The following is a 23027-nucleotide window of genomic DNA, read 5'->3' as shown; positions in this document are numbered from 1 at the left end:
TTAAACGTCCCTAATGTATCTGCCTCTTATCACTGCTCCTGAGAGCATGTTCCATGCACCTACCACTCTGAGTCTTTTAAAACCCTGGGTTAACATCTGCAGAATCTTTTGTGCTTATGATTTGCTACCTCTAACACTCCCCCTAAAGATTCCTCCAATCACCTTAAAGTTATGCCCACTTGTGCTAGCCATTTCCAACCTGGTTTAAAAAAAAGTCTCTGGCTTGTCCACTCTTGCCTCTTATCTCGTACACCTCTATACAGTCACTTCCTTCAGTCCAAAGAGAAAACCGCTAGCCTGTGTAACCTCTCCTCACAAGGCATTATCTCTAACCTGGGAAACATCCTGGTAAATCTCCCCTGTATCCTCTCCAGATCTTCCACATGCTTTCTCTAATGAGGGGACCAGATCTGAACACAATACTCCAAGTGTGGTCTAAACAGTTTTATAGAGCTGCCACATAACCTTGCGGCTCCTGAAATGGGCGTGACTTGGGACCGACCCCCCCCCGATTAGTTTCCGCCGCTGCCCGCTACTCCTGTGGCATCTCTCCACTGTTCTCTTCCTCTCCAGGGGAGGGAGCCAGTTCCTGGATGGTGACATGTCTGCCCGGTACCAGGCGCTGGTGAAGGAATTAGCTGAGCTGGATGACAGCGATCGCAAGCTGGAGGAACTGATCCAGAGCTGCACTCTACAGCTCAAACTACTGACCGAGGATGCGGAGAGCCAGAGATATCCTTCCCCTAGACCAGAGCCAGAGCTTCATTAGCTGCAAATACCATGCGCTTTGTGCTGCTGTCTGGGTTTATCACTGATCTAACCCCAATGTCGATGCTCCACATGTTGGGGTGAGACTCCAATGAAAGCAGATCCAAGAGTAGTCCTTGGGACTTCTTGTTGTAAAACAGATCTTTGGATATTGTTTTATCTACTTGCACGAGGTGGGCATTGCTGGTACTGCCAGTATTTACTGCCTGTCCCTACCTATTTGTCCCCAAGCTAAGGACTCAATCGTTTTGAGATGTGTGGAGTCACATATCATTTGCAAGAAGGGTATTTCTGAACCAAATAAGTTTTGGTCACATCCCTGATGTCATGGCTACCCTTTCTTTTAATAAATGTATATAATTGCTTGCGTTGAAATTCACTAGCTGTTGCATTGGGGTTTGAGTTCATCTCATTGGACTAATGGCCCTGAGCTCTATTTTCTAGTCCTAACTTATTTATTTAGAGCAGGGGTTCCTAACCTGGGCTCCACGGACCCCTTGCTTAATGGTTTTAGTCCATGGCATAAACAGGATGGCAACCCCGATTGAGAGAGACAGCACAGAACAGGCCCTTCTGGCCCGATGCCCCGAGCTGCCCAGCAGCCCAGCAGCCCACCTTTTTAACACTAGCCTAACCACACACAATTTACAATGACCAATTGACCTACTAACCGTTATGTCTTTGGACTGTGGGAGGAAACAGGAACACCTGGAGGAAACCTACGCAGTTTACAGAGGGAACGTACGAACTCCTTACAGACTGCGCCAGAATTGAACTCTAAACTCCAGAACGCCTCAAGCCGTAATAGCATCATGCTAACCACTACGCTACCTGCAGTTTAACCTCTGTAGCCTTGTACCGCTGGGTGTAATTATGGTGGTGTATTGATTGTGTGGTCTTAACAAGACCTGCAGGATAATATATTTCATTAGTTTAATTGTCCACAGGCTGTTGATGGTGTTGGCCACGTCTAATGAACTGTGTGGCCTGCTGGCTATTTCAGAGCTGAGTTAAGCTTCAGCCATCATGAGGGTTGGGGGCAGCAATGTTGTATTCCCATCCCAAGACGCTGTTGATTTGTAATATGTGTACGTGATTGGATGAAATGCAGGAGGTCTGATTTAACATGTATGGGTGGTATGAGAATACAAGCTGCAGATAGGAACGGACAGAGCAGGATGTGGATCGGTTGGAGATTTTGGCAGAGGAATGCCAGATGGAGTTTAATCCAGACAAGCTTGAGGTAGTGCATTTCACTAGTTCAAATCTAAGGGATGCCAGGATCCTTAAGCGCACTGACATGCAGAGGAATATTAAGGTGAAATTCTACAGCTCCCGGAATATGGCAACGCGAGTGGAAAGGGTGTAAGGAAGGCATGCAGCATGCTTGCCTTCATTGGTCAGGCATTGAGTGTAAAGGTCGGTGTGTCACGATACAGCCGAATAAAACTTCAGTTAGGTCACAGTGGGACTGTGGTGTGCATTTCTAGTTGTTGCAATGCAGGAAGGATGTGGACGATTTGGAGACAGTGCAGCAGAGTTTCACCAGGTATTGCCGGGGTTTGTTGTTGAATGAAGTCACCAGACTCTCAGCTGGTAGATAAGAAGTCATTAAAGTCTTTATTTAGGAAACAAACACAAGCTGACAGCCTTTTGAGTCACTCCTTGATCCAACATTAGAGCACATTTTTATGTGTTAAAAATCAAAGGTTTCTATCATTACAATGCCCTCACAATGCTTCTTTCAACTTGCATGTAGTTTTTAAATGACTAGATCTTCCCACCAATGTACCCAAAATGAGTGTTAGTTACTGCAAAGGAGTGTTGATTACATTCATGCATATGCAGATATCTCAGTCTTTTGGGTGTCTCCTGGTCTATAATTGACTCTTAGTGCTGACATCTGAGTCCCATTGATGCAATGGGATGTTTATTGCTTTCATGAACATGCAGATATCTCAGTCATTTGGGTGTTTCCTGGTCTTCAATTTACTGCTCCGAGCTGCATTTTGAATTTAATCCACTATCCACACTCAGGTCTGAAAGCTGGTTGCTGTTGTTAAGTCAAATTAGTATTTGGATTGTTTACGGTGGAACATTGGAGGGCTGAAGTATTTAAAGTTATGAGAGGCCTAGGTAAGGCAGACAATCGGTCTTTTTCATCAGAGTGGAAATACTAAGTACTAAAATGTGAGAGAGGGCAAGTTTGAAGGCAATCTGTAAGGCAGATGTTTTTTTACACAGAGCTGGTAGGTGCCTGGAATGCACTGATTATCCTGGAAATGGTAAAAAAAAAAGAGGATATGATAGTACTGATAAAGAAAGGTTTAGATAGACAGGGAATAGAGGAACAGAGGGTAGAGGAGATTAGTTTAGATGCAGTTGTGGCCAGCATGGACATGCTTAGCTGAAAGCCCTGTCCCTGTGCTATCCTGCTATACTGTATATTTAATGAGGGTTTTTCAGCAGCTCAGTAGTTTGTGACAGCCATTACTGATATCACCTTTTTAATTTAAATTTAATTTCATTATTTGAATTAAGGAATACCAGCTGCTCTGTTGGAATTTGGGAACGCGTCTCTGATGTCACCTGCCTGGTTCTTGCAGTCTAAAAATGTTCCTTAACCTTTGTTTATTGCACGTTTGCTTATGTAACCTGCCAAGACTTGCGCAGCATCGAGGACTTGTCTGAAGAGATGGTGATGGTGATTAAAGCTCCTGCGGATACTAAGCTGCAAGTGACTGATCCAAGTGAGGTAAGGCCCAGTAATGGTGTGCACGGAGCTGAACTTGACACAGAGCCAAATTCCTCCTCACAGAGGTGGCCGGCTCTCTGATGTGGTTAAGCTGTCTCCAGATATCTTGGAGAAAAGTCCTGCAAGCATTGGTTTTGTTGAAATAAGTTAATTTAACAATTGCCAATTTTAAAGAAGTACTGGTAGTGTTGAAGGAAAAGGGAGTCAGGAATCAAGCAATTAAGGAAAGAGATCTTTCCTCCCACTCCCTACTCCCTCCGTTTTCCATAGGGATCATTTTCTATGTGACTCCTTTGTCCGCTCGTCATTTCCCTCTGATCTTACTCATGGTATTCATCCCTACAAGTTTGACAAGTGCAACATCTGCCCCTACACTTCCACCCTCTCCACCATTTAGGGCCACAAACGGTCTTTTAACTACCTGCACCTGGACCATAGCCCCTCCATGTCCCTCTCATCCATGTGCTTATCCAAATTCCTCTTAAAACTTACAACTGAACCTGCATCTACCAATTCCACTGGTAGCTCATTCCACATTCAAAATTCAAAATAAGTTTATCATCAAAGTGCATATATGTCACCATATACAACCCTGAGATTCATTTTCCCGTGAATATACTCAATAAATCCATAACAGAATAATAACCACAGTAGAATTAATGAAAGACTGCATATTCAACCAGTATGCAAAGGACAACAAACTGCAGGTACAAAAATAAAGAAATAATAAACAAACAAACAAACAAGCAAGCAATGGACATTGAAAACATGAGATGGAGAGTCCTTGAAAGTAAGTCTATTGGTTGTGGGAACATCTCAACAATGGGGCAAGTGAAGTTATCCCCTCTGGTTCAGGAGACTGATGGTTCAGGGGTAATAACTGTACCTGAACCTGATGGTGTCACTCCTGATGGTAGCAGCAAGAAGAGAGCACAACCTTGGTGGTGTGGGTCCCTGATAATGGAAGCTGCTTTCCTGCAACAGTGCTTCGTGTAGATATGCTCATTGGAGGGCACCATCCTCTGAGTGAAGACCCCAATCCAGTTCCCCTTAACTATTTCACCTTTCATTCTAAACCAATGACTTCTAGTTCATTCTCACCCAATTTCAGGGGAAAAGGCTTGCATGCATTTGCTCAAACTTTTGTATACTGATCCTATATTATGACCCGATGAAGAATCTTGGCCTGAAATTTCAACTGTTCCTTTTGCTCCATAGAAGTTGCTAAGTTCCTCCGGCCTTTGATGCCCTGGCTAATCAAGAACTTATCTATCTCTGCCTTAAATACACCCAATGACTTGGCCTCCACAGCCACTCATGGCAACAAATTCCACAGATTTACCACCCTTTGACTAAAGTAATTTCTCTGCATCTCTGTTCTAAATGGACGTCCTTTAATCCTGAAGTCGTGCCCCCTTGTCCTAGAATCCCCTACCATGGGAAATAACTTTGCCATATCTAATCTGTTCAGACCTTTTAACATTCAGAATGTTTCTGTGAGATCCCCACTCATTCTCCTGAACTCCAGGGAATACAGCCCAAGAACTGCCAGATGTTCCTCATACAGTAACCCTTTCATTCCTGGAATCATTCTCGTGAATCTTCTCTGAACCCTCTCCAATGTCAGTATATCCTTTCTAAAATAAGGAGCCCCAAATTGCACACAATACTCCGTGTGGTCTCACGAGTGCCTTATAGAGCCTCAACATCACATCCCTGCTCTTATATTCCATACCTCTAGAAACGAATGCCAACATTGCATTCGCCTTCTTCACAACTGACTCAACCTGGAGGTTAACCTTTAGGGTATCTTGCACAAGGACTCCCAAGTACGTTCTCTGCATTTTGAATTCTCTCCCCATCTAAATAATAGTCTGCCTGTTTATTTCTTCCACCAAAGCGCATGACCATACATTTTCCAACATTATATTTCATTTGCTACTTCTTTGCCCATTCCCCCAAATTATCTAAGTCTCTCTGCAGGCTCTCGTTTCCTCAACACTACCCGCTCCTCCACTTATCTTTGTATCATCAGCAAGTTTATCCACAAATCCATTCATAGTAGTCCAAATCATTGACATACATCGTAAAAAGCAGCGGTCCCAACACTGATCCCTGTGGAACTCCACTGGTAACCGGCAACCAGCCAGAATAGGATCCCTTTATTCCCACTTCCTGTTTTCTGCCGACCAGCCAATGCTCCACCCACGCTTGTAACTTCCTTGTAATCCCATGGGCTCTTATCTTGCTAAGCAGCCTCATGTGTGGCACCTTGTCAAAGGCCTTCTGAAAATCCAAGTACACCACATCTACTTTGTCTACGCTGCTTGTAACTTCCTCAAAAAATTGCAGTAGGTTTGTCAGGCAGGATCTTCCTTTCAGGAATCCATGCTGGCTTTGGCCTATCTTGTCATGTGCCTCCAGGTACTCCGTAATCTCATCCCTAACAATTGATTCCAACAACTTCCCAACCACTGATGTCAGGCTAACAGGTCTATAGCTTCCTTTCTGCTACCTCCCACCATTCTTAAATAGTGGAGTAACATTTGCAATTTTCCAGTCATCTGGTACAATGCCAGAATCTATTGATTCTTGAAAGATCATCGTTAACACCTCCGCAATCTCCCCAGCTACTTCCTTCAGAACCCGAGGGTGCATTCCATCAGGTCCAGGAGACTTATCCACCCTCAGACCATTAAGCTTCCTGAGCACCTTCTGTGTCGTAATTTTCACTGCACAAACTTCACTTCCCTGACACTCTTGAATGTACGGTATACTGCAAACATCTTCCACTGTGAAGACTGATGCAAAATACACGTTCAGTTCCTCTGCCATCTCTGCATCTCTTATTACAATATCTCCAGCATCATTTTGTATTGGTCCTATATCAAGCCTCGACTCTCTTTTACCCTTTATATACTTAAAAAAGCTTTTAGTATCTTCTTTGATATTACTCATCAGCTTCCTCTCATAATTCATCTTTTCCTGCTGAATGACCTCAGTTTTCTTCTGCAAGTTTTTAAAAACTCCCCAATCCTCTATCTTCCCACTAGCTCTGGCTTCCTTGTATGCTCTCTCTTTTGCTTTTACTTTGGCTGTGACTTCACTTGTCAGCCACGGTAGTGTCCTTCTTCTGTTTGAAAATTTCTTCTTATTTGGAATATATCTGTCTTGCACTTCCCTCATTTTTTGCAGAAACTCCAGCCATTGCTGCTCTGCTGACTTTCCTGCAAATGTCCCTTTCCAGTCAACTTTGGCCAGTTCCCCTCTCATGCCATTGTAATTTCCTTTATTCCACTGAAATACCAACACATTGGGTTTTATTTTTTCCCTCTCAAATTTCAATGTGAACGTGATCATATTGTGATCACTATTCCATAAGGGTTCCTTAACCCTAAGCTCTCTTATCACCACCAAATCATTACCCAACACCCAATCCAGCACAGCCAATCCCCTAGTGGGCACAACAGCAAGCTGTTCTAAAAAGCCATCCTTTAGACATTGCACAAATTCTCTCTCTTGAGGTCCAGTACTGACCTGGTTGTCCCAATCCACTTTCATGTTAAAATCCCCAATGATTATCATGACATTGTCCTTCTGACATGCCTTTCCTATATCCTGCTGTAATTTGTAATCCACATTCCGGCTGCTGTTTGGAGGCCTGTATACAACTGTCATTGGGGTCCTTTTACCCTTGCCATTTTTTTAACTCAACCAATAGAGACTCTCCACCTTCAGTTGAGTGTGTTTCTTCAGGCTCCTGTACCACCTCCATGATGTAGTAGCAACAGATTGCAGAATATGGGTGTTGGGTGAGAGCAGAACCAGAGGTCATAGGTTGAGGGTGAAAGGTGAACTACTTCACTCAGAAGGTGGTGAGAGTGTGGAACAAGCTGCCAGCGGAAGTGGAGGACGGAAGTTCAGTTGGAATCTTTACGAGAAGTTTGTGAAGTGGCCTGGCAGCGTTGTGGTTAGCGCAATGCTTTACAGTACCAGTGACCCGGGAGCTTGTATGTTCTTCCCGAGACTGCGAGTATTTCCGTGGGTGCTCCGGTTTCCTCCCACAGCCCAAAGACAAGACTGGTTGCTAGGTTAATTGGTCATTGTAAATTGTCCAGTGATTAGGCCAGGGTTAAATTGGGGGATTACTGGGCGGCGTGTCTTGAAGGGCTGGAAGGGCTATTCTGTGCTGTATCTCAACCAATCAAATCAACCAAAAAATAAATAAATTAAATAAATTAAATCGTTTTGCATGGGTAAATGGATGGATGGGGGGTGAGGTTGGGTGTGGAGGGTTGGGGTCTAGGTGCGGGTCTATGGGACTAGGCAGAATAACAGTTCAGCACCATCTAGATGGGCTGAGGGGCCTTTTTCTATGCTGTATTGCTTTATGGCTGTTTTTTAACCTTGTGGGTGTGCCTTCATCTGTAGGCACTGCAGATTTCATTGCAAAGCAGCAAGGGCCCAGTGGATGTGTTCCTCTGTCCTGAGAGCAGCTCAGGCTCCTGTAGTCCCGTGAAGACACTCGGCAGCCCTGTGAAAGTCAGCCCCATCAAGACGGGCAGCTTCTGCAAGCTCACCCATCAGGAACCACCAGGAAGCACTTCCCAGGGCACGACCCTCTTGCCATCGTCCTGTCAAGACCAGGGTTTGTGCACTTTTCTGCTCCTCAATCACTTTGTTCTTTATAGAAAGAAGTCTGCATGTTTTACTGAGGGAGTGCTGCACTCTAGACATGGTGTCCTTCAAATGAAGCACTTGGGTATTTCATCTGACCCCTCACAGACAAATATTTGGCAATATTTTGATATGAAGGTAGGTGGAGGGGCAGGTAGTTTTGAGGAAACAGAGGGTGCAGAAGGACTTGGACAGATTAGGAAAATGGGCAAATAAGTGGCAGGTGGAATGCAGAGTTGGGAAGTATATGGTCATGCACTTTGGTAGAAGAAACAAAAATGTGGACTATTTTCTAGATGGAGAGAAAATTTAAGAATCTGAGGAGCAAAGGGACTTGGGACTCCTTGTGCAGGATTCCCTAAAGGTTAATTTGCTGGTTGTGTTGGTGGTGAGGAAAGCAAAGCAAGTTTTAGCATTCATTTCGAGAGGACTAGAATATAAAAGCAAGGATGTAACTCTGAAGCTTTATAAGGCACTGGTGAGGCCGCAGTTGGAGCATTGTGAGCAGTTTTTAGGCCCTTTATCTAAGAAAGGATGTGCTGACATTGGAGAGGATTCAGAGGAGGTTCTGGGAACGAAAGGGTTAACATCTGAGAACTGATTGATGGCTCTGGGCCTGTACTCACTGGAATTCAGAAGAATGAGTTTGGGGGAACCTCATTGAAACCTATCGAAGTCTGAAGGATTTAGATAGTGGATGTGGAGAGGATGTTTCCTATGGTAGGGAAGTCTAGGGCAAAAGGGTGATGAATCTATGGAATTCGTTGCCACAGGCAGTTGTGGAGGCCAAGTCATTGGGTATATTTAAGACAGTGTTTGATAGATTCTTGATTAGTCACGACATGAAGGGATACGGGGAGAAGGCAGGAGATTGGGGCTGAGAGGGAAAATGGATCAGCCATGATGAAATGGTGGAGCAGACTCGATGGGCCAAATGGCCTAATTCTGCTCCTATATCTTAAGGTCTAAATGTTTTAATTTTCAAGGTCAAAGTTTATCCTATGTACCAGTTAGTGAAAAACTTACTTTCAAACAGCATCACAGGCACAGTTCATTAGATACACTGCATTCACAAGGAAAACATGAATTGTACAAAATTCAGGGCTGCGCCATAGTGTAGCAGTTAGCATAACACTTCATAGAGTGCCAGCTACGCCGGTTCAAATCCCGCTGCCAGCTCTGAGTTTGTGCGCTCCCCCGTGACCGTGTGGGTCTCCGGTTCAAATCCCGCTGCCGTCTCTGAGTTTGTGCGCTCCCCCCCTGACCATGTGGGTCTCCGGTTCAAATCCCGCTGCCGTCTCTGAGTTTGTGCGCTCCCCCGTGACCATGTGGGTCTCCGGTTCAAATCCCGCTGCTGTCTCTGAGTTTGTGCGCTCCCCCGTGACCATGTGGGTCTCCGGTTCAAATCCCGCTGCCGTCTCTGAATTTGTGTGCTCCCCCGTGACCGTGTGGGTTTGCTCCTGGTGCTCGGATTTCCTCCCACATTCTAAAGAGGTTAGTTGGTCACATGGGTGTAATTGCGCAGCACAGGCTCATTGGGCCGGAAGGGCCTGTTGCCTGAGAGAAAAGCAATTAGCACAAAAATTGTTCATTTTAGTGCCAAGTGTTCATACAGTTGCTGTACTAAGGGAGTGATGAAAGTTGTGCAGGTTAGTTCATTAACTGAATGGTTGAATGGAAGTAACTATTCCTGAACCTGCTACTGTAGGACTTCAGGCATTCCTGCAGACCTCCTATGGCATCCCTAACACTATGAAAGAAGTGCCTGCCTTTTATTTATAAGAATGTCTTGTTTGACAATTGCAAATTATGCAAATCTTCATCTCACTGATGGGTCTCTGCAGTGCAAAGGTTTAGACCAACCTTCACCCCAGGTACTGACTCAGAGGTGTCTTTATTTCCGTTTTTCCTGATTAGTTTGCATTTCAGTTTGGTTGTAACCACGCAGTGTTGTGTCTTTTCTTTTGGCTTAACCTGATTTCCCTTTTGGTTGTTGGGGGTGGGGTGGGTGGAGGTCTGACTGTGCACTGACGCCTAATGTTGTGTCTTCACAGAGACGCATCTTGGCACTTCGCCTCCAGCATTGGTGGACATTAACCTCTCACCTTTGACCTCCGCTGCCTCCCTCCTGCAGCAGCCTGAAGACATCCTTCCCTCCCTCCCATTTGACGACACGTTCATCAACCTCTCCCCCCCGCTGCTTCAGGACTACCACTTCGGGTTGGACGAGGGCGAGGGCATCAGCGAGTTGTTTGACTGCAACTTCGACACTTTGCAAAACTTGGAGTTCTGAGTGAGAGGCTGTGGGTTTGCTGAAATCCGGTTCTGTGTTGCCCCTGTGCTTGGAGTATTTGACACTGTCTCCCCTCCTCCCCCACCGTTCTCCTCCCTCACCCCCTCACTGCCTCTGACTCGATCGATCCAAGTTGCAGGTAGATTTCTCGAGGATGACCATCTCTTGTTCTGTGCTGGTCAGAACCAGGCTGCCGTGGAGGGATTTGGAGACGTGGGCGATTATTTCCAGCTGGTGTTCAGCCGTCCCCTGCATACAAGGGAGACAATTCCCTAAGCTTCCTCCATCTGTGGGGAATATTTTGGGCCCTTGCGCCCTGCTTTCCTCTCCCTTCCCCAGTGTTTTGGCCCCAACCCCACACAGGTTAACGCAGCAGTGCTGCAGAAGCACCTTCAGTCCACAGCAGGAGTATCTTGAGCTCTGACTCTGTTATGCTAAGCACTTTCTCCGCCTCCCAGCTCTCCTAGCAGTCTTTGTTGCTTTGCACAGAACGGCTTGATTTGATTTTGACAGCTAAAAACCTTGCTCTTTCCAACACTGGCATGGAAGGGAGGTGGGAGTGGCTGGTGGATGCAGGGAGGGTGATGGGTTTTGGCACCACCCACCCTCTGGAAGCAGGTTCAGTTCCTGCTCCGTACCACTGGCGCCAATCATGTGAGGTGTGAGTTGGAGAGTACGGGCTTGCAGGGAGTGTGATGGAAAGTAGATTCAGAGCTGCTGAGTTCAATGACTGCCCATACCACTTCAACCCCAGACCTCCACCTCACACCCCTCTCCGTACTGACTGTCTGTGTACCACTTCAACCCCAGACCTCCCCCTCACACCCCTCTCCGTACTGACTGTCCATGTACCACTTCAACCCCAGATCTCCCCCTCACACCCCTCTCCATACTGACTGTCCGTGTACCACTTCAACCCCAGATCTCCCCCTCACACCCCTCTCCATACTGACTGTCCGTGTACCACTTCAACCCCAGATCTCCCCCCACACCCCTCTCCGTACTGACTGTCCGTGTACCACTTCAACCCCAGATCTCTCCCTCACACCCCTCTCCATACTGACTGTCCGTGTACCACTTCAACCCCAGATCTCCCCCCACACCCCTCTCCATACTGACTGTCCGTGTACCACTTCAACCCCAGATCTCTCCCTCACACCCCTCTCCATACTGACTGTCCGTGTACCACTTCAACCCCAGATCTCCCCCCACACCCCTCTCCGTACTGACTGTCCGTGTACCACTTCAACCCCAGATCTCCCCCTCACACCCCTCTCCATACTGACTGTCCGTGTACCACTTCAACCCCAGATCTCCCCCTCACACCCCTCTCCATACTGACTGTCCGTGTACCACTTCAACCCCAGATCTCCCCCCACACCCCTCTCCGTACTGACTGTCCGTGTACCACTTCAACCCCAGATCTCTCCCTCACACCCCTCTCCATACTGACTGTCCGTGTACCACTTCAACCCCAGATCTCCCCCCACACCCCTCTCCATACTGACTGTCCGTGTACCACTTCAACCCCAGATCTCTCCCTCACACCCCTCTCCATACTGACTGTCCGTGTACCACTTCAACCCCAGATCTCCCCCCACACCCCTCTCCGTACTGACTGTCCGTGTACCATTTCAACCCCAGATCTCCCCCCACACCCCTCTCCATACTGACTGTCCGTGTACCACTTCAACCCCAGATCTCCCCCCACACCCCTCTCCATACTGACTGTCCGTGTACCACTTCAACCCCAGATCTCCCCCCACACCCCTCTCCATACTGACTGTCCGTGTACCACTTCAACCCCAGACCTCCACCTCACACCCCTCTCCGTACTGACTGTCTGTGTACCACTTCAACCCCAGACCTCCCCCTCACACCCCTCTCCGTACTGACTGTCCGTGTACCACTTCAACCCCAGATCTCCCCCTCACACCCCTCTCCATACTGACTGTCCGTGTACCACTTTAACCCCAGATCTCCCCCTCACACCCCTCTCCATACTGACTGTCCGTGTACCACTTCAACCCCAGATCTCCCCCCACACCCCTCTCCATACTGACTGTCCGTGTACCACTTCAACCCCAGATCTCCCCCTCACACCCCTCTCCAATACTGACTGTCCGTGTACCACTTCAACCCCAGATCTCCCCCCACACCCCTCTCCATACTGACTGTCCGTGTACCACTTTAACCCCAGATCTCCCTTTTACACTTTGCAAACTTTGGAGTTCTGTGTGAGAGGCTGTGAGTTTGCTGAAATCCGGTTCTGTGTAGCCGTGCTGTGACTTGGATCCCCGTTTCTACATCACTCACCTTCCCCACTACCTGCCTCTCTACCACATGAGTGCTCCTAATACTGACTCCCTTGGTGGCAGATTAGCCCCTTCTCCATCCCGCTCCTCATTTTCCCACTACCCCGAAGACTGACAGTGCTGAGGGGCAGTGTGACCACTTGCTTAGCAGTCTGTGGCTGAGGTGTTTAGATTGAAGTGGGTTGGAGGTCAAGGTGGAGGGGTGAAACGTCCTGCTGTTCTGGCAAGTGGTGCTGATTTTGTGTTGCAGTGGTATTTCAGCCCAGAACCTGGGTTGACCAATCGGCCCATCAGGGCCACTTAATTTCAGAGTTCCAGCATGATGGCAGAGAAGTCTATCTGCATTCCTGCAGGCAGCTGTTTCATCTTGACCCCTTGATGTATTTCAGCAGAGGGATCTCATTGGTCCTGAACCCTCTTGGTGTAGTGGACTACTTCGGAGAGCCTGTCCCAGCCACCTTCTCAAAAGCACTTTTTTTTCCTGCTGGGATTCTCCAGAGCATTTCATGGAGAGGATTCACCTTCCAACCCTCTGCTGTATTTATTACTTCTGGTTTTAGCAACTTTTTATATAAAATAAGATGGCGAAGGTAGTTGTCTGTTCCCCCCCACTCTCCCTTGCCAACATCCTGGGTCCTAAGTACTAAATGCCCCACTTGGAAATAAAAGGGTCCGAAGATGTGGGAAGGGGACTGGGAACCACAGTTTTTCAAGCAACACACATCAAAGTTGCTGGTGAACGCAGCAGGCCAGACAGCATCTGTAGGAAGAGGTGCAGTCGACGTTTCAGGCCGAGGCCCTTCGTCAGGACTACAGGTCTCAGCCTGAAACGTCGACTGCACCTCTTCCTACAGATGCTGCCTGGCCTGCTGCGTTCACCAGCAACTTTGATGTATGTTGCTTGAATTTCCAGCATCTGCAGAATTCCTGTTGTTTACCACAGTTTTTCAGTTAGGTTTATTTGAGCAGAGCCTATTTGGAGGAGAGACATGTTCTAGAATAGGGGCAATGGACCAAATGGCCTCCCTCTGTGTATTAATATTTTAGTCTTTCAGGTTTGAGAATTCTCTCTTCCACTCCCCCTCTTGGCAGTGCCCTGTACTTCCACCCACTGTCCTTCACCAGTCCCTTCTCAAGCACTCAGCACTTTAGATAAGTATTCAGACATTCGTTCAGATCTTGCTTCCATTTTGCCATTTCCTGTTTTTCCTGAGTTTGCGTTGTACCTCCTGCCCTCCCAGAGTGAGGTGGATTTGTCTGGCGAGTTTTTAATCTCAATTTGTGTGCATGTTAGTCTGAGGGAGTGTTTCAAATTTGCCCCATTACCATTCAGTTTCAATTCTGGTCTTGTGTAGTCGCTAACGCGGATCGCAATGAGGGAAAGTCTGAGGCAGGGGTTCCATGGAGCCTTACCATCAGCTGAGGGTTCCGTGGACCCCAGGTTGGCACCCCCTGGTCTAAGGCCTTAGACTGTGGTATTGTGTCTTTATGGAGAGATGTTGGTTGGTTTCATCTGTAAACTCAATCAGCACTCTATTTTCCTCCTGCCTTTCCTGTCCTGTAGACAATGACATATCAGGTTATCCTTCTGCGGAAGCCACCATACCCTGAACTTTGCATTAGGCGTCGTAGTTCACCCAAGCAGGATTTGATTCATCTCCACCAGCTCTAAAGTTCAAAACAATTACCCAAAAATCAGAATGGTTAATTGTGCTCAAGTTACTCATTAAACTGAGGACCAAACCGTATCTGGCTTTACCAGTGATCCATTCCTTAAAATTACAGTCTAAAGCAGGCATTCAGTCCATCAAGTGTGTGTTGTGTTTATATCCTCACTCCATATCTTGCATCTTAGCAACCTTTCTATCTACTATATTTTCCTCCTGTATCCCAGTTTTGAAGAAATCTAGGATGTTTTCTATTCAGTCTCCTTGTCTCTAGGTTGTAGTTTGGAATGAATTTTTAAATAGTTATAAATTTCTTGTGCCTTCCAATAGATTTATGATCAAATCTGTTGCAAGTGTAAGCCTCTAATCTGGTGGGGGACGGCGGGGGGGTTCTCCCATGAGTGACAGCCCACTGCAACTACAAGTTTAAGTGAGGTTTGATCTTTCTTTACAAAAGAGAAACCTCAAACCTATCTGTTTTTTATCGATGGTTAGAGTAATCACTCAGTACTTGTATATCTGTCTTAGACTTCCTACAGTGCCTCTCCTTCTTTCACCCGTTCTTATAGAGACTAGCACACCTCCACAAGCAAATTAACTAGTGTAATGGAACTTGTAAATGATCCTCAGGGCTTAACTGGCCTGCCGTGCTGTGCTCAAATAACACAGGTAGCATCGGAGGAACTCAGCGGTCAGGCAGCGTCTATGCAGGTCGATCGATATTGGACTTTTCAGGTCGAGGCCCTGTACCGGAACTTGAAGATGGGGGTGGGGAGATAGCAAGCATGAAAAGATGGAGGGGAAGGGGTGGACCAAGAGCTGGTAGGTGGATCCAGGTGAGAGAATTTGATAGGCAAGTAAGCCATGGGGGAAGAGTGGGAACAGTGTCTGAATCTGGGAGGTGATAGGTTGAAGTGAGAAAGGGCTGAAGATGAAGGAATCTGATGGAAAGCGAAGTGGAACATGGAATCAGGAGATGGAGATGGGGAGGAGAACCAGTGGGAGGAGTGTGTGAGTGGAGAGGAGAGAGGGTGATGAGGTTCTGGTGTATCAGGAGGATAGAGAAAAGGGACATAGAATTGGTTAGTTGAAGTTTGTGTTCATGTTGAAGACTGCCCAGGCAGAATATGAGGCACTCGTACTCAAATTCACATTCAGCCTCTTCTTGGCAGAGAGCAGACATGTTGGTGTGGGAATGAGAACATGCTGAGTTTAATGACCCTCTCCTCGAGGTTCCTTTTGCTCTTTTCCATGTTTTCTGGGGTAGAATGCTTTCAATTTTACTCCATCGGCACAAATTTGAAAGTAAAGTTCAAGTGCTGCTGAACTGCCCGGCGTGTGATCTGGTCTTCAGGTTGTTAACCCTAGGATAGATTGCATAGTGAGTGGGAAGGATCTGCCTAGGGCTGGTGACCAAGCTCTGTCAGTCAGTGTTGGAGAGTTAGAGTGTGTGGTTGGAGTATCTGGAACTTGCTGTTAGAAAGGGTGCAGGGGGCATCCACATTTATGGACACATGAATGTGTCCTTAGCTATAGATTGAGAGTTGGCTGGCATGGACAGTATGAGTAGAATGGCCTCCTTCCCTAATTCCACCACCTTGTATTCCTGCACGGTGTGAACACCATCTCCTCCTCATCTGCTTCCTCTGTCAAGTTGCTGTTCAGTTATTTATTCCCAAACTACAGTCCAAGCCAATTGTTGCCCTGGACTGCCCCTCCCAATCTTGTAACTACCCCAATTATTTATTCCCAAACTACAGTCCAAGCCAATTGTTGCCCTGGACCCCCCTCCCAATCTTGTAACTACCCCAATTATTTATTCCCAAACTACAGTCCAAGCCAATTGTTGTCCTGGACTCCCTCCCAATCTTGTAACTACCCCAATTATTTATTCCCAAACTACAGTCCAAGCCAATTGTTGCCCTGGACTCCCTCCCAATCTTGTAACTATCCCGGTTATTTATTCCCAAACTACAGTCCAAGCCAATTGTTGTCCTGGACTCCCTCCCAATCTTGTAACTATCCCGGTTATTTATTCCCAAACTACAGTCCAAGCCAATTGTTGTCCTGGACTCCCTCCCAATCTTGTAACTACCCCAATTATTTATTCCCAAACTACAGTCCAAGCCAATTGTTGCCCTGGACTCCCTCCCAATCTTGTAACTACCTTTCACCCCACTTTCAGTTATCCAGCTTGCTCTCCATTCAGCTCCCAGTGCCTCAAGCTTAATCATCAGCCACTCAGGGAAAAAGGCCATTTGAAAATCTTTGTAAGTGGCATTTACTGTTTGCCATTTCTACCGTACTTTAAAAAAAAGTTCCAGCAGATTAGCTAGCACTAATTTAGCCTATTTTCCACCTCTGAATGCTCATTGTTCTTTTTCTTTAGTGCAGATCCCTGAATCTCTTCAGTGGTAGATATTGTTCAGTCTGGTGCAGAATTATGTTCTGCCTGCTTTTGTGAGAGAGAGATGGCGCGTTTTTTGAAGAAAAAGTTGATGAAGGGGCTATATGAATACACAAATTAGGAGCAGGGCATAGGAAAAGAGTTGCCGAACTCAAACTCTTAAAGGGAAACAAAAGAAAATGGCCTTGTCTGTCAAAAGGGGTGACTTCTTAATTCCAGATTTTCCCACAAGAGGAAATGTTCTCTCCACATCCACCCTGTTGGTGACCCCTTGGGAGTTGGAATGTACTGCTAGTTCCAGAACCGGTGATGGGGACAGTTATCAGGACTTTGGACCTGGAATTGGATAGACATTTGAGAGGGAATAATTTAACAGGGCTGTGGAGAAAGAGCAGGGAACAAGGCTAATGGGTTTGCTTTCCTCGAAGTCAATGTACTGTATGTGGCATTTATTGCTTGCCCTTTCTGCTGTCTCTTTTTTAAAAACTCTATCAGATTATATTTAAGTGCATCACAGCTTCAAAGAGATGTAATAATTCTGTGATTTTTAAAAAATTTTCTCCCCTCATCTAATTTCAATCAAGTCCCTCTTTGCACCTAAACACCAGTAGATACTAGCCTTGCCTGTCCACTCTATTCCAGGTATTAGCCCAGTAAACCTCTGCACTGTTTCCTACAGATTAGCACCTGAAGACAGAGACTGTGTGCTAGGCACAGTACTCCAGGTGTTGTCTCACAATTGCCCTGTGGAACTGAAGCATAGCCTCCTTACTTTGCGTTCAGTTCCTTGAGTAAGACATAAACTGCAGACTCTGGAGTCTGACGCAATAATCTTCTGAAGGAACTCAACATTGACAGACCCTCCCTGCAACACCACCACCCACCCCACCCCCACCCCCACTATTCCTGTCTCCGGCGTCTGGGAGTAAATCAGCTCTCCAATCACCGAAAGAGCTTAGGAAACCAGTGGCCTGATAGTTAAGAATCAGAATCAGGTCTATTATCACCAGCATATGCTGTGAAATTTGTTAACTTATCAGCAACAGCTCAAGGTAATACATGATAATATAGAAAGCAAAAAAAATAAATAAATAAATAAATTACAGTAAATGTGTATATGTATATTAAATAGTTAGATTAAAGATAGTGCAAACAGATAATATATTTTTTTTTAAAGTGAGATAGTGTTCAATGTCCATTTAGGAATCGGATAGCAGAAGGGAAGAAGCTGTTCCTGAATCGCTGAGTGTGTGACTTCAGGTTTGTGTATCTCTTTCCTGACAGTAACAATGAGAAGAGAGCATGTCCTGGGTGATGGGGGTCCTTAATAATGAACGCTGCCTTTCTGAGGCACTGCTCCTTGAAGATGTCTTGGATACTATGGAGGCTAGTACCATGATGAAGCTGACTAAAATTATGACTTTCTGTAGCTTCTTTCGATCCTGTGCAGTAAACCCCACTCCCCCCCATACCAGACAGTGATGCAACCTGTCAAAATCTCTCCATGGTACAACTATAGAAGTTTTCAATTGTTTTAGGTGACAAACCAAATCTCTTCAAACTCCTAGTGAAATATAGTTGCTGTCTTGCCTTCTTTATAGCTGCATCGATATGTTGGGACCAGGTTAGGTCCTCAGAGATCTTGACACCCAGGAACTTGAATCAGATCTACTTTTCCCCATTAACACTCAACAGAAACTTATTTTGTGTCATGGGATCTGAAGAAGCCTCTCTTTATACAGTCAAGACAGGACCCCTCCCACCCCCGTGTTTTGACCCATTGACTTCTTCCAGCAGATTTTGTTGAAATAAATATTGCAAATTGTGCATAAGATTACCCAGATTCCTCAGATTTCTACAATCTTCTATGTATTTTTAATTTTTCTTTCCAGAAAGCATTCTTTTTTTACTTTTCCCTGTATTGTACTCCATTAGAGAGATCTTTGCCCACTCACTTAATTCGTCCATGACCCCTTGTTCTTTCCTTGGGTCCTCTTCACACCTTCCTTCCCTTCTCATCTTTGTGTCATCGGTGAAGTTAGCAACCGTACCTTCAGTGCCTTCATCCAAATCATTTGCTGTTATAAAAGATTTGAAGTTCCTGCAGTGATATCTGTGGCCACCATTTGTTACACCTTGCCAATCATGAACAAAAAAGACCCATTTATGCCCAATCCCTGTTTCCTAAGAGCCCATCCATCTTCTATCCCCACCAATTACTCCTTGCACTGTTTTTATTTTCCACAATAGTCTTTCTTGCAGCATCTTATCTGGAAATCTAACTCCAAAGTCAATGGAGATGAATATTTTGCCCCATTCCTTGGTTCAATCTGGAGGTGAACCCTTCCCTCCTGTCACTGAAAGAGCTTGGCAGACCTGATGGTTGAGATCTGTTTTTCCCCTTGATCTTCAACAGGAGCTTATTTGTTGTCTGCAGAATAGGACAAGAAGTGGCTCTTGAATAGGACAAAGCCCCTATTCTGAGCTTGTCTACTTCAGGAAAGCTTACTACTGTTAAAACCAGCCGTGGGTTAAAAACAATAAAATAGAAAAAAAAGACAGAATCACTGGTTGGACAGACGCACAAAAAATATAGGGTTTAGACCGTTCAATTTCAGTTACCAGAAGATATCATCAGATGTGCTGAGACAAAAATAAGAAAGTTAATGCACGTTTATTTGTAACAGTGCAAAATATGAAAAATGAGATAAAATAGGAAAATTGAAACTAACACGAAAATAATAAAGCCATGTATTAAAGAAACCACAATAGAGACTTACTGTCAATTAGGCCACTGGTGTTTAGGGCAGCAAGGAAGGTCCTCCATCTCTGGTGGTGTTCGGGGTTTCCTTTGTTGTGTCAGTCACTTCCTCTCAATTTTTACTACTGTCAGTCATTCAAGTCCCGGGTGGAGACTCAGGAATACCGTCGCACTGGGATGTAGAAGGATTCTTCATTGCTGTTTCTGTGACAATTTTGTTTGTCCAGTCAGGGTTGTTAGCCCTGAGCTGAACCCCTGAACCCGGAGGACCAGTAGGCCGCTCTTAGTCTGGCCTCTACCCTTTGACCTGTTTGACTCTACCAAGAGCCAAAGCACAGAAGCCCTGACTCCAGCCAACATTGCTCTGAGTCATCGAGGCAGGCATGCTCCAAAGCCCTATGACAAGGCTCTCGTCCTCTTGGAAGAGAACCAAAACTAAAGCACCCAGAAACTACCACAGATAAACACTCAAAATTTTAAAAACTTAACCATGCATTAAAAATAATAAAATGCTGAATGTACAGTACTGGACAAAAGTCTTGGGCACATATATATAGGGTTAGGTTGCCTAGGACTTTTGCACAGTACTATATTGGTCAACATGAGGTGGAGAGCAGATTAGTAAATCTGGCGGGAGCAAAGAATGGTGAGGGTGGAGCACCGTGGGAGGAGTGTGGGACAGGTGGCAGAGAAGGAGTGCCAGGGTGGGTGGGTGGGTGGTTGGCACAGGTGCAGACACAACCAGCTTTGGGACACCAGGCGGGGTCACTTGATTCCAAATTTATTGATCATTACAGAATGTCTGTGGTGCTTCCCGCTCCCTCCCCTCTCCCTTCCCCTTTACCCAACTATGATTCCTCTCTTCCTGCCCCCTTCTCACTCTCAGTCCACAACAGAGACCCAGATCAGAATCAGGTTTATCATCACTCACATATGTCATGAAATTTGTTTGTTTTTTTTTTGCAGCAGTACAGTGCAATACATAAAATTACTGCAGTACTGCATTAGGGTTAGAGTTGCTATGTTGGTGATATTAAACCTGAGTCTGATTCTAATATATAGGTGCTAAAAACCTTTGCACACAGTACTGTACTTCTTGAACACAGCTTGAGTAGTTTGAATGATAAAGGTTTGATATTTTTGGATGCCCAGGAAATCTAAAACCTTTGAATTCTCTGAAAACCACTTTCTTCTTGTGCCAATAATAGAACCAAAGAGCTCGACAGTGGTAACTCCTATATTGTCCGTAGCTGTCAGGTGTTTATACTAGTTCATCTCCTCAATAGAAGCAGTGCACATGGATCCTGAAATGTTCTCAACAACCACCACTCTTCCATCCTTAATAAAACAAAAACATCAGGTAATCATCCTGATCTAAAACAATCTGTTCTTTAAAAGCAGTTAAAACTTGCCTCAATACCCCAAAAACACAAAAACTTTGTAATCTTATTTTGCTTAAGAATGCACAGCTGTTTAACTGACAATAAACGGTCTAAACTCTGGCTCTTTATTTTTGGGAGTCTTATCTATCCAGTGATTCTGCCTTTTTTCCCTATTTTATTGTTTTTAATCCAATGACTGGTTTTAACATTATTACTTTTTCATTTTATTGAGATAAAATAGGCTCTTCTGGCCCTTCACACCACCCAGCAATCCCACAATTTTAATCCTACCCTAATCACGGGGCAATTTACAATGACCAATTGACCAATTAACCAACCAAACACACAGTCATGAGAATGTACAGCCTCTTTACTGGCAGCTCTGGGAATTGAACCTGGGTTCCTGGTACTGCATCATGCTAACTGCTATGCTACCAAGCTGCCCTTAAATTGGTAGGACGCTCTCTTTAAAAAAAGAAGCGGACATGCCTGACACACAGATTATTGTTCCTTTAGCATCCCCACATCATTTACATATCCCGTCCATATTGGGGTCTGGCAAGGCTATTGTATTTCTTACCGGGAGTGATCGCAGGAATGGGACTGTGATGAATTCTGATTGTTTTGGGGGTGTAAAGCTCTTTATTGGATTTGGACATCATTTTTATAGTAATGCACCCCCAAAACCCTGGTGACCTAACCTGCTCCAGGCAGTCAAACTCAATGACTTTCCAATTGTCCACTGGGCCGCCCATTAATTCCCCAGTATCTCCTCGTCTATCTCTCCTGTACAATCTTAAAAACACTTTTCATAGCTGCAAACCTTTCTACAGTGTTAGAATTAAAACCATTTAATTACCCGGTTTTAAAATAAACCCTGTTCCTAACACATTTTGCACATTAGCAATTAAAAGTTCTCCAACTCTCTCTAATACTTTTATCTTTAGCCTTAGAATCTCTCCCCAATAAAAGAATTAGGAGTTGAGCAGTGTACATCCTATTTTTACTAAAATTATTTTTAAAAAACACCTGGAATCGGTTGATAAAGTTATTAAAGGTCATCACTGCAGTCAAGACTTGGTTGCTGATGTGCAAAAGGGAGCAGGGCCACCTGTGTTCTTTTTAAAATAAAACCTGATGTATGGTGATGGGTGGGTGAGTCACTACTAAGTCAATCAGAAGCTAGAGGTTTTCCTCCCCATTAGATTATTAATTAAATTATAACTAAACAGATGTTATAAGCACATAATTCAGAGCAAGCCATCTAACCTGATAAGAATATTGAGTTTGTTCTGTCTGGGTGGGTGGGTGGGATTTGAACTCAGGATGGTGATTGTTAGCTCATCCTGGATTACTGGTCCATGAACTTAGTGCAGTCCGACTAGTGCGCCTGGGGTCTTTCTGGCTTTGCTGTCACAGGCCACATTTACCAACGGCTGGGTATCAAGACGGTTATAGGCAAGGCAACTACAGAAATTAAGTTCCAGAAATAGGGAAAAAATGGAATACATAAAAAGTAGCAATGGTCGTAGACTGCCAGGTTATGGAATTTGAGGAAAATGTTTGCTGGCTTTAACCAACCTGACATTCATGATTCCAGATTCACAACGGTTGACTCTACGTTGCCTCATGAAATGGTCAAGTAGGTAATTTTAGTTCAAGGATCAGCTCTTGATTCCTTTCCATAGACGCTGTCTGACCTGCTGAATTCCTCCAGGATTCCCTTCAGTCCAAGGGTAGTCAGGAGTGAGCGGTTACCGCCCTCACCCCACGATCAAAGCAATAAGATGAACCCGTGTGGGCCAGCTGCAGTGGGATTTGATCCCCCAGCCACTGGGCATGAGTGCCACCTGTACCTCACCACTGATAGCTGCCCTTTCCACGTCTTTGACCTTGACTACTGAGTTTACCAGTTTTATCAGCCCGACAGAGTTTTAGCAGAAGGTACTGTTTTGGATCCGGTTTATTTTAGCTGGCTTGTCTTGTGAAGTTAATGAAACAA

The 23027-nt window shown here is 45.4% G+C and overlaps 1 protein-coding gene across 1 annotated transcript in view; it reads left to right on the top strand.

The window, feature by feature from the left end:
- The window catches only part of LOC134342684 (transcription factor E2F1-like), a 57029-nt gene extending 45598 nt beyond the window's left edge, over positions 1-11431 (top strand). The window contains exons 4-7 of the mRNA XM_063041103.1: positions 574-732; positions 3409-3523; positions 7955-8171; positions 10255-11431. Of these exons, the coding sequence (XP_062897173.1) occupies positions 574-732; positions 3409-3523; positions 7955-8171; positions 10255-10493 (730 nt within the window). The 3' untranslated portion in view covers positions 10494-11431. The remainder of the gene's footprint in view (positions 1-573; positions 733-3408; positions 3524-7954; positions 8172-10254) is intronic.
- Positions 11432-23027: the final 11596 nt, after the last annotated feature.

This window comes from Mobula hypostoma, chromosome 2 (assembly GCF_963921235.1).
Source record: "Mobula hypostoma chromosome 2, sMobHyp1.1, whole genome shotgun sequence".
In the NCBI taxonomy this organism is placed as follows: domain Eukaryota; kingdom Metazoa; phylum Chordata; class Chondrichthyes; order Myliobatiformes; family Myliobatidae; genus Mobula; species Mobula hypostoma.
This window is presented reverse-complemented; position numbering and strand designations above follow the sequence as displayed.